This window comes from Stomoxys calcitrans, chromosome 4 (genome assembly GCF_963082655.1).
Source record: "Stomoxys calcitrans chromosome 4, idStoCalc2.1, whole genome shotgun sequence".
Taxonomy (NCBI): Eukaryota; Metazoa; Arthropoda; class Insecta; order Diptera; family Muscidae; genus Stomoxys; species Stomoxys calcitrans.
This window is the reverse complement of record NC_081555.1, coordinates 11,505,899-11,521,475: the sequence shown is the minus strand read 5'-3', so window position 1 is coordinate 11,521,475 and position 15,577 is coordinate 11,505,899. Positions and strand designations below refer to the sequence as shown.

Below are 15,577 nucleotides of genomic sequence, written 5' to 3'. Positions count from 1 at the left end.
ACTTAATATTGACGTAGGTCGTTGGGAATTGCAAATGGATCATATCGGTTCAGATTTAGATATAGCTCCCATATAAACCAATCTTCCGATCTGACTTCTTGAGCCCCTGGAAGCCGCAATTTTTGTTCGATTTGGCTGACATTTTGCATGTGGTGTTCAATTATGACTTCCAACAAATGTGTCAAGTTGGGTTCGAATCGGTCTATGAGCTGATAAACCTCCTATATAGACCGATCTCCAGATTTGACTTCTTGAGGCCTTACAAGCCGCAATTTTTGTCTGATTTAGCGAAATTTTGCATGTAGTGTTCTGTTATGACTTCCAAAAAATGGGCTAATTACGGTCCAAATCGATAAAGAACATGATATAGCTTCCATATAAAACTATCTCCCGATTTGATTCCTTGAGCCCATGGAAACCACAATTTTTGTCTGATTTGGCTGAAGTTTTGCACATTGTGTTCTGTTATGACCACCAACAACTGTGCTAAGTAAGGTCCAAATTGGTCCGATTTGAATTCTTGAGGCTCTCAATTTTCATCCGATTTTGCTGAAATTTTGTACATGGTGTTCTGTTATGACTACCAACAACTGTGCTAAGTACGGTTCAAATGGGTCAAGAACTTGATATAGCTCCCATACAAACCGATCTCCCGATTTGACTTCTTGAGCTCATGGAAGCCACAATTTTTGTCTGATTTGGCTGAATTTTGCACATTGTGTTCTGTTATTTGACTTCTTGAGCTCATGGAAACCACAATTTTTGTCTGATTTGGCTGAATTTTGCACATTGTGTTCTGTTATGACCACCAAAAACTGTGCTAAGTAAGGTCCAAATTGGTCCGATTTGAATTCTTGAGGCTCTCAATTTTCATCCGATTTTGCTGAAATTTTGCACATAGTGTTCTGTTATGACCACCAACAGCTGTGTCAAGTACGGTCCAAATCGGTCAAAACCTGGTATATCTCCCATGTAAACCGGTCTCTCCATCATTCTTGTTTGGTTCCTAGAAGCTTTAATTTTTGCTGGTTTGACAGAAGTTTGGTATGTAGAATAAAATTATGGCCTTCGACAAATTTATGTTGAATATTGTGTGGCCCAAAAAGTAATTGCGGATTTTTCATATAGTCGGCGTTGACAAATTTTTGTCACAACTTGGGACTCTGTAATTGCATTCTTTCTTCTGTCAGTTATCAGCTGTTACTTTTAGCTTGCTTTAGAAAAAAAGTGTAAAAAAAGTATATTTGATTAAAGTTCATTCTAAGTTTTATTAAAAATGAATTTACTTTCTTTCAAAAAATCCGCAATTACTTTTTGGGCAACCCAATATTTTAGCAGAATCCATGGTGTTGGGTTCCCAATATTCGGCCCGGCCAAACTTGGCACGCTTTTACTTGTTATATATAAGATTTTGTCAAAATCTTTGTTCTATAGAACATTTTGTTAAATTTTCGACCACCATATCAAGTTTGGTTTGGCTGTAAAGATCGTACTTTCGATTGCCAAGACAGGTTACAACCTACTCATTTATTACTCTGCTATGATTTCTGTACAAAATATTGGGTTGCCCAAAAAGTAATTGCGGATTTTTCATATAGTCGGCGTTGACAAATTTTTTCACAGCTTGTGACTCTGTAATTGCATTCTTTCTTCTGTCAGTTATCAGCTGTTACTTTTAGCTTGCTTTAGAAAAAAAGTGTAAAAAAAGTATGTTTGATTAAAGTTCATTCTAAGTTTTATTAAAAATGCATTTACTTTCTTTTAAAAAATCCGCAATTACTTTTTGGGCAACCCAATATTAAAAAAAAATGGTTTTGTATACAATTTTATTAACTTTTTTTATTTGATTTTAAAATAAAAATTTTATTGTGCTTGCTTTTAATGAATGTGAAAACTACGATTATGGTCCTTAAAAACTGACAAAGCTTCAGCTAACCTTTTTAGATGTACTTGCTGATATTCTCTACAAATCCAACTTCTCCTTTATACCCATGGCCTTTATCAAAGTATACAGGGAAAAGGAAAATTTTGCAATCTGTTAAGAAAAAAAAACGTAGGCGAATATTAAAAATTTTTATATGTTTCCATGATCCTCCAATTTTTTTTGTTATAGTATACTTACACTTATAAAACTATTCAAATTTATGGGAAATATTTTCCCAGCCCATAGTTCCATTGATTTTTGTGTACGTTGTATGAAAAATATCAACATTTTTCTATATGTCCTATTCTGGTCAATCCAAGACGAATGAAAAATCTCCGTAGGCAATAGATCACTGTCATACAGTAGACAATTTGCATAATAGCATAGGGGATAGATTTCAATCACCACGGCTAGGACGTATAACGACGAAGCAGCCACAGAGGCCATATTAGTTGAAAATATGGCAATATTAATTAAAGTTATGCCAAGAATGCTGGCAGTCAGAGAGAATTGCAGAAAAATCGTGCTGGAGATCACCGGCGATATAACAGTATATAGCCTTAAAATAGAAAAGAATTAAAAAAATTGCCTTATATTCAGCTTAAACGGTAACGGTAGGGCATATATTTTACTTTATTTATTAGTAACCGGGCCCACTCTGCTGCGCCTTCTTTAACTCTCTAATATCTTTTTAGGGTGGGAAAACTTCGCCTTGAATGGGGATATCGAATTCGTGCCAATGTAGCCTATGACGCTGAACGCGTTCGAATCCTGACGAAAACGTCGGACAAAGCGGTGGTTATCCGCTCTTAATGTTGGCGATATTTGCGAGGTACAATGCTATGCATGGTCATTTAAAGAATTTTCCCCAAAGAGGTGTCGCATTGCAGGACGCCTTTCGGACTCGGCTATAAAAAAGTCCTTTATCATTGAGTTTAAACTTGAATCGGAAACACTCATTGATGTGTGAGAAGTTGGCACCTGCTCGGTTCCTGGTGTTTCGAAAAATTAGGGTAATGAGAAGTGCTTTTCAGACATTTCGACTCAAGTATGGATATCAAATTCGTGCTGCACTTCCAAATCCCTTTAATTTGAGCCCCATATTGCCATGGTCGGTAAATATGAACCGTTTGGAGGGTTTTGGGGCTGGGGCGGCCACCGGCACTTTGTACTGAAAACATATTTCAAATACGTTCTCCAACGGAAATTAAGTTCAGTGTAGGGGGTGCTATAGGGCGTACCCCAAAACACTTGGCTCCAAAATTGGATATCAAATTTTTTTTCTACTCTCAAATACCTTTCATTTGAGTCCTATATTGTCATAATGGGTCAAATAATACATTTGACGTATCTTTAGGAGGAAAAGCACCACCTAGACTTGAACGCAAACTTTAATGTCATATTCGGAATATACTCCCAAATACCTTTCATTTGAGTCTCATATAGCCATGGTCGGCTTATAAGCCCATTTGGGGATGGGCGACCTCCCATTACTTGGACCTAATGTTTTATGACATATTTGTAATCTACTGCCTAATACTTTTCATTTGAGTCCCATATTGACATGAACTTCGAATATATCTGTTTAGAGGAGTTTTGGGGTTGAGGCGGGCCCCGCTGGTTACTTGGACCCAAATTTTAATACCATATTCGTTTTCTGGTCTCCAATACCTTTCATTTGATACCCTTATTGTGCCCATCGGACCACTTTCGGATATGGGTGGCGTTTTTGGGGTAAGGGGGAGGGTCCGCCTCCTAACGATATCTAAAAATTATATAGCCTATGTTTCCTTCTAGAGAAACGTGAGTATTTATGAAAATCTGTTCACCCAAGTATCATATAGTCATAATGGATCTAATGGAGTTTTTCAGGGGTGGGGTGAACCCCTATACTTCGATCTGATTTTGTATGCCAGATTCGAAAACTACTCCCCAATACCTTTCATTTGAGCCCCATATTGAAATGTATGTCCAATATGTCTATTTGATCAAGTTTTGGGGTTGGGGCGATACCCGAAGTACCGGATGGGTACTTACACTCAAATTTTAATGCCATATTCGTATTCTACTCTCCAATACCTTTCATTTGATATCTATATTGTTCCGATCGGTCCACTTTTGATTTTGGGCTGTATTGTTGGCATAAGGGGGAGGGTCCGTCCCCCTTCCAATATCGAATAATTATATAGCCTATGTTTCCTTCCAGACCAACCCACAAAATATGCGAAAATTTCGAGAAAATTGGTTGTGCCGTTTTTCAGCCTATACGGAACAAACAAACCGTGTTCCATATATCGGTGATTGAGTAATGTGCCGATTTTGGGCGGTTTTGTGGGGGTGGGGTGACCCCCTATACTTCGACATGTATGCCAGATTCGCTATCTACTCCCGCATACTTTTCATTTGATACCCACATTGTCCTTATCGGTCCACTTTTGATTTTGGGTGGTGTTTTTGGGGTGACGGGGAAGGGCCCGCCCCCTTCCGTTATCCATATATTATAAAGTCAATTCCTACTTCCTGACCATATTCGTAATCTACTCCCGAATACCTTTCATTTGAGTCCTATATTGGCATGATTGTCAAATAAACCCATTTTAAGGGGTTTTGGGAATGGGGCGGCCCCCCAGGTACTTGAACCCAACTTTTATTATGAAATTAGTACTCTACTTTTGAATACCTTTTGTTGGAATCCCATATTGTCCCGATCGGTCCACTTTTATTTTTGCGTAGTACTTTTGGGGGTAAGGGGGAGGTCCGCCCCCATTCCGATATCAAAAAATTGTATAGCCTATGTTTCCTTCCAGACCAACCTACACAATCTGTGAAAATTTCAAGGTAATCGGTTCAGCCGTTTTTAAGTCTATACGGAACAAACAAACAAACACAAATTGAATTTTATATATAAGATTTTTGGTAACACAGGGTTGTTATATTTGTTACGACGTGAGTGAAGACAAATTCCGAATTAATCTAGTGGAGACACAAACCACTAACCTAACAGTCCTCTGTTACTGGCATTTGCAGAACACTGCAAAGCATGTTTACACGCATTTAACCTAGGACTACGAAAAGCCATTGTTTGAGGGTTCTTACTTACTCAATTAAATTCTTATGATCCTTTATGCACATTTTCAGCTCCTCCACATTGTCCTCCTGGGAATTTGTTGCCTTTGTGGCCAATTTACGCACCCTGAGCAATAGAACTCGCACATGTGCCCTCAAAATACAGACATAAATCGTTCCATACGAATCATTGGCCACTTGTTGAAAACATGTCCAACTGGTTAGGAAAAATTCAATAGATGAAGCCAAATAAAATTCCTTTTGGGATCTTCGCCAATCAATTGCAAATAGATAAATCGAATATGAGGGTACACCCGAAATCAAAGAAGATATAAAAGTGCAAGAGGTATAGCTCCAATAGGCCAACAAGTATAGCAAAATAATTTTACGTCCCAAATGTCGTACTTTATACAGTTCGTTAACTTCGTCTGCTGTGCAACAGCGTTTATCCATTTGGTCCATAAGCTTTTCGGCTTTCTTCAAACAGGGGTTGTAGTAAAGCAGCATCAAAACTTTGATAGCACATCCATAAACATTGATCGAAGTCTGAATGGAGGAGTCTGAATATTCGTAATCTACTCCCGACTACCTTTCATTTGAGTCCTATATTGGCATGATTGTCAAATAAACCCATTTTAAGGGGTTGTGGGGCTGGGGCGGCCCCCCAGGTACTTGAACCCAACTTTTATTATGAAATTAGTACTCTACTCTTGAATACCTTTTGTTGGAATCCCATATTGTCCCGATCGGTCCACTTTAATTTTTGAGTAGTACTTTTGGGGGTAAGGGGGAGGTCCGCCCCCATTCAGATATCAAAAAATTGTATAGCCTATGTTTCCTACCAGACCAACCTACACAATCTGTGAAAATTTCAAGGTAATCGGTTCAGCCGTTTTTGAAGAACGTTTGTTTGAATTTTATATAAAGATTTTTGGTAACACAGGGTTGTTATATTTGTTACGACGTGAGTGAAGACAAATTCCAAATTCTAGTGGAGACACAAACCACTGACCTAACAGCCCTCTGTTACTGGCATTTGCTGAACACTGCAAAGCATGTTTACACACATTTAACCTAGGACTACGAAAAGCCATTGTTTGAGGATTCTTACTTACTCAATTAAATTCTTATGATCCTTTATGCACATTTTCAGCTCCTCCACATTGTCCTCCTGGGAATTTGTTGCCTTTGTGGCCAATTTACGCACCCTGAGCAATAGAACTCGCACATGTGCCCTCAAAATACAGACATAAATCGTTCCATACGAATCATTGGCCACTTGTTGAAAACATGTCCAACTGGTTAGGAAAAATTCAATAGATGAAGCCAAATAAAATTCCTTTTGGGATCTTCGCCAATCAATTGCAAATAGATAAATCGAATATGAGGGTACACCCGAAATCAAAGATGATATAAAAGTGCAAGTGGTATAGCTCCAATAGGCCAACAAGTATAGCAAAATAATTTTACGTCCCAAATGTCGTACTTTATACAGTTCGTTAACTTCGTCTGCTGTGCAACAGCGTTTATCCATTTGGTCCATAAGCTTTTCGGCTTTCTTCAAGCAGGGATTGTAGTAAAGCAGCATCAAAACTTTGATAGCACATCCATAAACATTGATCGAAGTCTGAATGGAGGAGAGTATAACGCCATAGCTGGTCGATTGAAAGTTGGCCTTTATAAAATAGCTGCAGGTAAATGTTATGGGTATAAATACGGTAGTTAGACAATTAATCAAGATGCCATAGCATATGTAGAGCAAACGATATTGAGAAGGCATGAGAATGCCCATAATACGAAAACAGCGATGCAGATAGGTGGTGGCTTCTTTGGTGGCCACTTTTGGGTGTTTGATGACTACAAATAAAGAAGACAACAAAGGGGAAGGTTAACATTTTTTTTATAATTTTTCAAAAAAATTCAAAATAGTCTTAAATTCTTACTCTTCATAGCCTTTGTGCTTTTGCGTTGATTTCTTTGCTTATTCATGGTGTTTTAGGGACTACATGCAAAATATTATTTAAGGACCTTTTTATAGACGGCTCTGTTTTCAGGTGTTTCTATACTGTATGCCAGCTAGCTTAACTTTATTTTGCCTTTCTAAAGTTGCTGCGGAAAACTTTGTTTTTATTTTAGAAATTACAATGAAATGAAAACTTAATTATAGGACACTCTCTTAGAAACAAAGAAACTTTTTTATCTTAAAGGAAATACTAATAATTTGTTTAGATTGTGGCCTTCGGTGTGAAAATGAACCTTCAGTGTAGAAAAGACAGAAAAACTTCTTGATTTGACATCATGTTATTACAGAAAAGTTGTGATTTGATATTGATTTTCATCTCTCCTTGCTCTTATCTCCGTTAAAGTCGACAGTGATTGCAAAGCGATTTTGATAGCCAAGTTCGAGCTGCATGTCAGAGGGCTTCATGGAGCCCTCTCATTTAAGGAGACGTTTTTATATAAAATTTTAAAAATTTCAATGAAATTTTCTCTGAAAAAAAAATTTCAATGAATATACCATTTAAAAATCAATTTGTCTTTCTTTTTTGGTTCGTTTGTCTGTTTCGTATAGGCTCAGAAACAGCTGAACCGATTTTCTTGAAATTTTCACAGATGGTGAAAAAAGGGTACTCAATTTTTTGATATCTGAAGGGGGGCGGACCCTCCCCCTCACCCTAATTTTCAGAAACGCCAGATCTCATAGATGGGTTGTGCGATTTGAGCGAAATGTGTGCTCTCTTACAGTTGCTTAAAAATAAAAAATTTGGTATCCAAATTTCGAATGGGGTACCTAGCGGGGACGCCCCAACCCCAAAACCTACCATATATATATATAGACCAATCACAACAATACGGCAATATGGGATTCAAATGAAAGGTATTTGCGAGTAGAATACGAATCTAATATAAAAATGTGGGACCAAGTGTTTGGGGGGGGCCGCCCCTTCCCAAAAATACCCCACAAAGGGGACAAATTTACAACCATAGCAATATGGAGCTCAAATGAAAGGTCTTTGGGGAGTAAAGCATGAATATCATACCAATATTCGAGAAAAGAGTATATGGGCTCACCTCACACCCATAACACCACCCAAATTTGATGTTTTTGCTGACCATTGCAATATGGGGCCCAAATAAGAGGTATTTTAAAGTAGAACACGAATCCGATATATATTTTCAAGGCCAAGTCACTGGGGGGCCGTCCCATCCACCAAACCTCCCCCTAAACAGGACATGTATGCAACTATAAAAATATGCGGCTCAAATGAAACGTATTTGAGAGTAGACCACGAATCTGATATCAACATTCGGGACCAACTATCTGGGGGACGTCGACCATGGACATATGTACACAAACAACAATTTGCAATTCAATGGAATTTATCTAGGCTTATGCGCCAAAGAGATTATTGCGGAAACAACGCTTCATAAATCCGAATTAAATAGTTTTATAAACTCTTGCATTCATTTTTCTACAGAATCTGCAAATCAATTATTGCAGCGTTTTGATTTTAATAACATGTTGTTCAAATCTTTAAAACTGATTGATTCTTTGTAATATTTGAGAAAAAAAAATATCACTATTGTCGATATATTGAAAGAATTCCCACATTTTATAAGTCAAGGCGAGAAACAATTATTAGATTCAGAGTTCGGAGAATTTAAATCATAATTTCATTAAGCTTTTGGAAGAAATTTTCGGAAACTAAACCTGGAAATACAACACCAGCTTTTCCAACATTGTGAAAATTTGTGCAATGAACAATGATTCTTCCTCAATCCTCAAGCAAATGTAGAGCGAATTTTTAGTCAAGTACATTTAAACATAACAAAAATAAGATCCTCTCTGGATGACAACAAATCTCTGGAAGTAATTCTTTATTCAAAAGATTTTTTAAAATATGATATCTCTAATTGTTATGATGTACAAATACACACTGAGTTGGTACACATGTGCAAATCAAATATGTATTCAAATCTAGTATATTGGTTGCCCAAAAAGTAAATGCGGATTTTTTAAAAGAAAGTAAATGCATTTTTAATAAAACTTAGAATGAACTTTAATCAAATATACTTTTTTACACTTTTTTCTAAAGCAAGCTAAAAGTAACAGCTGATAACTGACAGAAGAAAGAATGCAATTACAGAGTCACAAGCTGTGAAAAAATTTGTTAACGCCGACTATATGAAAAATCCGCAATTACTTTTTGGGCAACCCAATATATCAACATATGTTGATATTGATCTTCGGAAATATTGCTTGTTTTGCACTATGAATGAGTTTGCCATCTAGTTAAAAAACTCTGATTTAAAATGTAAGAAAGTTAGTCTTACGTTACCCCAATTGAAACTTGAAGTTCCTTTTTGTTGATGTTTTTCTTTTTATACTAAAGATTAAATAAATTTAAATGTTTTTTTTTTATAAAACTATGCGTTTTATTGCCTAAACGAAAAATCCGATTTTTTAAAATGGAGTGCTGAAAATACCGATATTTTTTTTCCGAAGTACTGATTTTCCACCAAATTAATCTGGCAGCTCTGCTTGTGTGTGGGAGCGCATGCTTGGGACCTAGAGAAAGTCACTGTATGTTCTTCGGTATGTCTCTCTCCGTCTATAGGAAATTTGGTTAAAATTTTATTTGTATAAAAATTTTTATCAAAATTTTATTTGTATGGAAAATTTTGTCAAAATTTTGTAAAAATTTTATTTAAAAAAAAAATAATTTTTTTTTGGAAAATTCTCTCAATATTTTATTTCTTTAGAAACTTTTTTCAAAATAGTTTTTTTTTCTACGTCATTGCTTGGCTTTTAATCTATTTATTCTGAAACATATTTGGAATCCTTCATTACTTACCCATTGCAATCCACCTATCTATACCCTTCTGAAAAGCTTTTTTATACCCTCCCCCATAGGATGTCGGGTATACTAATTTCGTCATTCTGTTTGTAACTACTCGAAATATTCGTCTGAGACCCCATAAAGTATATATATTCTTGATCGTCGCGACATTTTATGTAGATCTAGCCATGTCCGTCCGTCTGTCTGTCGAAAGCACGCTAACTTCCGAAGGAGTAAAGCTAGCCGCTTGAAATTTTGCAAAAATACTTTTTATTAGTATAGGTCGGTTGGTATTGTAAATGGGCCAAATGGGTCCATGTTTTGATATAGCTGCCATATAAACCGATCGTGGGTCTTGACTTCTTGAGCCTCTAGAGTGCCCAATTCTTATCCGATTGGAATGAAATTTTGCACGACGTGTTTTGTTATGATGCCCAACAACTGTGCCAAGTAGGGTTCAAATCGGTCCATAACCTGATATAGCTGCCATATAAACCGATCTTGGGTCTTGACTTCTTGAGCTTCTAGAGGGCGCAATTCCTATCCGATTTGGCTGAAATATTGCATGACGTATTTTATTCTTACTTTCAACAACTTTGTCAAATAAGGATCAAATCGGTTCATAACCTGATATAGCTGCCATATAAACCGATCTGGGATCTTGGCTTCTTGAGCCTCTAGAGAGCGCAATTCTTATCCGATTTGAATGAATTTTTGCACGAAGTATTTTGATATGATATTCAATAACTGTGCCAAGTGTGGTTCAATATATCAATATATTTATAAACAGATCTGGGCACTTGACTTCTTGAGCTCTAGAGGGCGCAATTCCTATCCGATTTGGCTGAAATTTTGCATGACGTATTTTATTCTCACTTTCAACAACTGTGTCAAATAAGTTTCAAATCGGTTCATAACCTGATAAAGCTGTCATATAAACCGATCTGGGATCTTGACTTCTTGAGCCTCTAGAGGTCGCAATTATTATCCGATTTGCATGAAATTTTGTACAACGGATCCTCTCATGACCATCAACATACGTGTTTATTATGGTCTGAATGGGTCTATAGCCCGATACAGCTACCATATAAATCGATCTCTCTATTTAACTTCTTGAGCCTCCAAAGGGCGCAATTCTTATTCGAATTGGCTGACATTTTGCACAGGTCTCCAACATATAATTTAATTGTGGTCCAAACCGGACCATATCTTGATATCGCTTTAATAGCAGAACAAATCTTTTCTTATATCCTTTTTTGCCCAAGAAGAGATGCCGGGAAAAGAACTTGACAAATGCGCTCCATGGTGGAGGGTATATAAGATTCGTCCCGGCCGAACTTAGCACGCTCATACTTGTTTTTATTTTAAACATCTGTTTTTTAGTTTTTGTATAAAAATAACTCTTGTTTTTTATTGAAATTTTTAATTTAATATATATTAATATATATATATATAATAGATATAATTATTTTCATTTATCTTTATTCTCATTTTTCAAAAAAAAATTTAAGTAACTTAAGTTATTAATAGTTATTTTTTATATATATACGTTTTATTGCAAACTTTGTACACTTAAAAAAAAACGAATAAACTAAAAACATAAAACAAAATTAAAAAAGTTGACCATACAAATTTAATAACAATCTACAAGTATGAAAAATAGTTAATATATATATTTTTTTTTAAATATATAAAACACACGTGTATATAATGGGCAAATAAACATTAACAGACTAGATTTTGTTTGAGAGGATGATGGGTAGATACAGGAATAGATGAATAAATTCAAGGCAAAGCACATTAATATAACAAAAAATAAGATGATGAAAGCTAAATTAGTTCTATGACTTAAAGCAAAAATGTTTGTGCGCGAAATTTATATTAAAAAAAATTTTTCATTAAAAAAAAAACATGTAACATATGTGGGGGGTATTGATTTGGTTAAAAGTTAGTTTTCCAAAATTTGGAAAATTTTCTAAAATTTTGCTGAATTTCTTCCTTTATTGTTGGTGGAATTTTTGTCAATGTATGGTTGCCCAAAAAGTAATTGCGGATAATTCATATAGTCGGCGTTGAAAAATTTTTTCACAGCTTGTGACTCTGTAATTGCATTCTTTCTTCTGTCAGTTATCAGCTGCTATTTTTAGCTTGCTTTAGAAAAAAGTGTAAAAAATATTATATTTGATTAAAGTTCATTCTAAGTTTTATTAAAAATGCATTTACTTTCTTTTAAAAAATCCGCAATTACTTTTTGGGCAACCCAATAAATTGGGATCATTTCTCACTGGCCTTAACCTGATTCTATCATAAAATAAGTACCCCAATGTAGAACTCTACCAAGATTTGGAAAAAAATAACTACATCCTTTGACCAATACAATCCCCTCACAAATTGTTCATGTAAGAAAAATAACATAAATTCATGTGAACGAATGAAAATGCCTGCAAACTAAGATAATAACTTAATTTTACTTAAAAAAATCAATCGAAAATTTCTTTTATTCTTGGTGTTGCTTGTTTGTATAAATATTTTCCTCGTTTTCAAATTATCTATGTTTTGTAACTTTAGTTTTCTTTGTTCTCATATATTGTTTAACTATCAAGTATTTCATATGAATTCAGAGTTTGTTTTTGTGTTTTTCAAAAATGGATTTAAACATTGGTCTATAATTTCGAGCGGATAGATATTCGTTTCTATCATTTGGGGGGAGGGGAGGGAAGGTTTATGGGGGTTTAACGTTATTTCAATTGTTAATGGATTATGAATGGTTCATCAGGTTTGATTAGGCAATTTCAATAAACTTTTCAATAATAATATAAGCTTTACACATATATGTATGTAAATTATGCATTTATGTTTTTCCAAGTGTATATGTATATTATTTTTCTTTATAGCATTTTTACCATTTTCTTTCATTTTTGGTTTATTATCTTCTTGTGTAATAATACAAAAAAACATTAACAATTTCGCTAAACAATAAATAAACGACGAGCGTGAGTATATTTTCCGTTTGTTTGATTACAAGAACAAGCTTAAGCTAAACTAAACTAATTGAACATAAATCATTGATTGATTGTTTATACAACGAAACAAAAAACGAAATATTACATAGCGTTAGTAGACCTATTTTAAATAATCCTTAAAGTAATCTTAACTGCTGGTGGTGGCTTTTTTGTTTGTTTGTTTTTTTCTGTGTTATAGCAAGGAGCCACTAGTTCCTTACTAGTTCAGACCTAACTTTGGTTACCTTACTCACTTTATATAAAACTTTGTTGCTTTGCCTATATGAGAGGCCCTGGTTTTGTTACCCTCGGATATACTTGTACAAGTTTGAATATAAGAGTACAATTATATTTGCTGTTTGTTTGTAATAGTTGCAATTATAATAATGATAATAATCATAATAATACATAATACAATATTCTTAATACATTATATTTGGTGTTAATACTTTTGTTTATTGAAAGGGTTTTTTTTGTTGGTTATTAAGTTATTATTGTTATTTGAGTGAGTTGTGTTTTTCGATTTAAAAATAACAAATTCAAAGTTTTTGTAAAAGTACCATTTGAGCCTAAGGGAAAAAATTATGAAAAAATAGCTTTTTTAAATTGTAAATTATTGCCCTAATTAAAGTTCCAGAGATAATTTTAAAATTTAAAAATTTTGTTAAAATTTTAAATCTGTAGAAAATTGGATTTCTAATGAATTATGAAAAAAATTTTTTGTCAAAATGACCCACCCTAACACTTTGGGCCTAAGGGAAAAAATTATAAAAAAAATAGTTTTTTAAATTGTGAATTATTGCCCTAATTTAAGTTCCAGAGATAATTTTAAAATGTCAAAATTTCATTTTTATAGAAAATTTTTTTAAAATTTTAAATCTGTAGAAAATTTGATTTCTACTGAATTATGAAAAAAAAAAAAAAAAATTGTCAAAATGACCCCCCTAACACTATGGGCGAAATTAGTATACCAAGTTCATACTATACTCTTAAATACCTTTCATTTGATATCCAAATTGTCCCAATCGGTAAACGTGTCCTTCCGGGTGGGTTTTGGGATGGGGCGTCCCCCCAGGTTATGTGAAACCAAAGTTTTTTGGGTTACCCTAAAGTGACATACAAAATTTCGTTTAAATCGGTGCACGCATCTCCGAGATTTTGCGTTTTTGAAAATTGGGATATGGGGGAGGGTCCGCCCCTCCCTTCGGATATCAAAAAATGTACCCTATTTTCACCGGGAGCCCAAACTCTACCATCTGTGAAAATTTCATGAAAATCGGTTCAGCCTGAAACTTGGTCCTAAAATTTGGTATCAATTTCGTGCTCTCCTCCCCAATACCTTTCATTTAGGTATTAAGGTGTGCTTTTGGGGGTGGGATGGTCCCTAAGCACTTAGTCCTGTAAAAATATTAGCATAGTGTTCTACTCTCATACTACTATACTTTCTTTGACCCCATATTGCCTTTGGTTTAAGGGGAGTTTATGCGATGAGGCGTCCCCCAAACAATGGCCCCAGAAATGGACATCAAATTCGTTTTCTAATCTCAAATACCTTTCAATTGAGCCCCTTAATGCAATATTCAGCAAATACGGCCGGTTTGGGGGGTGGGCCCTTAAAACTATTAACATCGTGCTTCACACTCTGCGAGCCCCAAATTGGGTGGGACGTCCCCTAGACAGTTAGTCCTGAATGCTTATATCAGATTCGTACTCTACTCCCAAATACCGTTGAGCCCCATATTTCCGTAGTCGGCAATCATGTCCGGTTTGGGGGTGTTTTGGGGTTTGGGGAGGCAACTTGGTGACTTGGCCCTGAAAAATTATATCAGATTCGTATTCTACTCTAAAATACCTTTTATTTGAGACCCATATTTCTTTTGTCGATGAATTTGTCCTCTTTGGTGGGGTGCATTGGGAGAGGGGCGACCCTAAAAACACTTTTTACTGAATGCTCTACTCTCAAAGACCGTTCATTTGTGCCACACATTGCTATGGTCGGGAAATGTGTACCCTTTAGGGTTCCTTTAGGTTCCAAATTTGGACATCAGATTCGTATTCTACTCTCAAATACCTTTAATTTGAGACCCATATTGCCATGGTCAATAAATAAGTCCTGTTTGGGGGTGTTTTAAGACAGGGGAGGACCCCCAGAAACTTGATCCTGGAAGTTGATATCATCTTCGTGCTCTACTCGCCATTTACTTTTATTTGAGCCCCATACTCCCATGGTCGGAAAATATGTCCGATTTAAGGGAGTTTTGGGGGGGGTTGGGGCGTTCCCCCAAACACTTAACTCCATATTTAAATATCAGATTCGTTTTCCACTCGCAAATACCTTTCATTAAAGTCCCATATTGTTGTGATTGGTCTATAAATATATGTGGTGGGTTTTGGGGGTGAGGCAGCTCCCGTAGATACCTCATCCGTAATTTGGATACCAAATTTTTGGTTAGGTTACTAAAAGAGAGCACACAAAATTTCCCTTAAATCACAACATTCACCTCCGAGATCTGGCGTTTCTGAAAATTAGGATAAGGCGAGGGTCTGCCCCTCTTCAGATATCAAAAAATGTAGTACCCTATTTTCACCACGGGATCATTATGCACCATCTGTGAAAATGTCAAGAAAATAGGTTTAGTCGTTTTTGAGTCTATATGGAACAGACAAAAAAAAAACAAACATAAATTGATTTTTTATATAAAAGATTAAAAAAAATGTCTCTGTATTTTTTTGAGAAAAATTTA

General features: G+C 35.3%; 1 protein-coding gene across 1 annotated transcript; it reads right to left on the bottom strand.

Annotated features, from left to right (window-relative positions):
* Positions 1-1,912: 1,912 nt before the first annotated feature.
* LOC131996839 (odorant receptor 7a-like) lies at positions 1,913-6,975 on the bottom strand. The gene is made up of 4 exons (XM_059366897.1): positions 6,934-6,975; positions 6,106-6,847; positions 2,123-2,483; positions 1,913-2,035 (listed from the first exon to the last, which is right to left on the bottom strand). The coding sequence occupies exons 1-4, from the start codon at positions 6,938-6,940 to the stop codon at positions 1,964-1,966; spliced, it is 1,182 nt and encodes a 393-aa protein (XP_059222880.1). The 5' UTR covers positions 6,941-6,975; the 3' UTR covers positions 1,913-1,963.
* Between the last annotated feature and the right edge of the window lie 8,602 nt (positions 6,976-15,577).

Excerpts from the sequence above, each read along its gene's own strand:
- LOC131996839 (XM_059366897.1), bottom strand. Across the intron at positions 2,484-6,105 it reads GATCATAAGAATTTAATTGA|GCTATATACTGTTATATCGC; the intron begins GTAAGTAAGAAT and ends TTCTATTTTAAG. Across the intron at positions 2,036-2,122 it reads ATTTGAATAGTTTTATAAGT|ATTGCAAAATTTTCCTTTTC; the intron begins GTAAGTATACTA and ends TTTTCTTAACAG.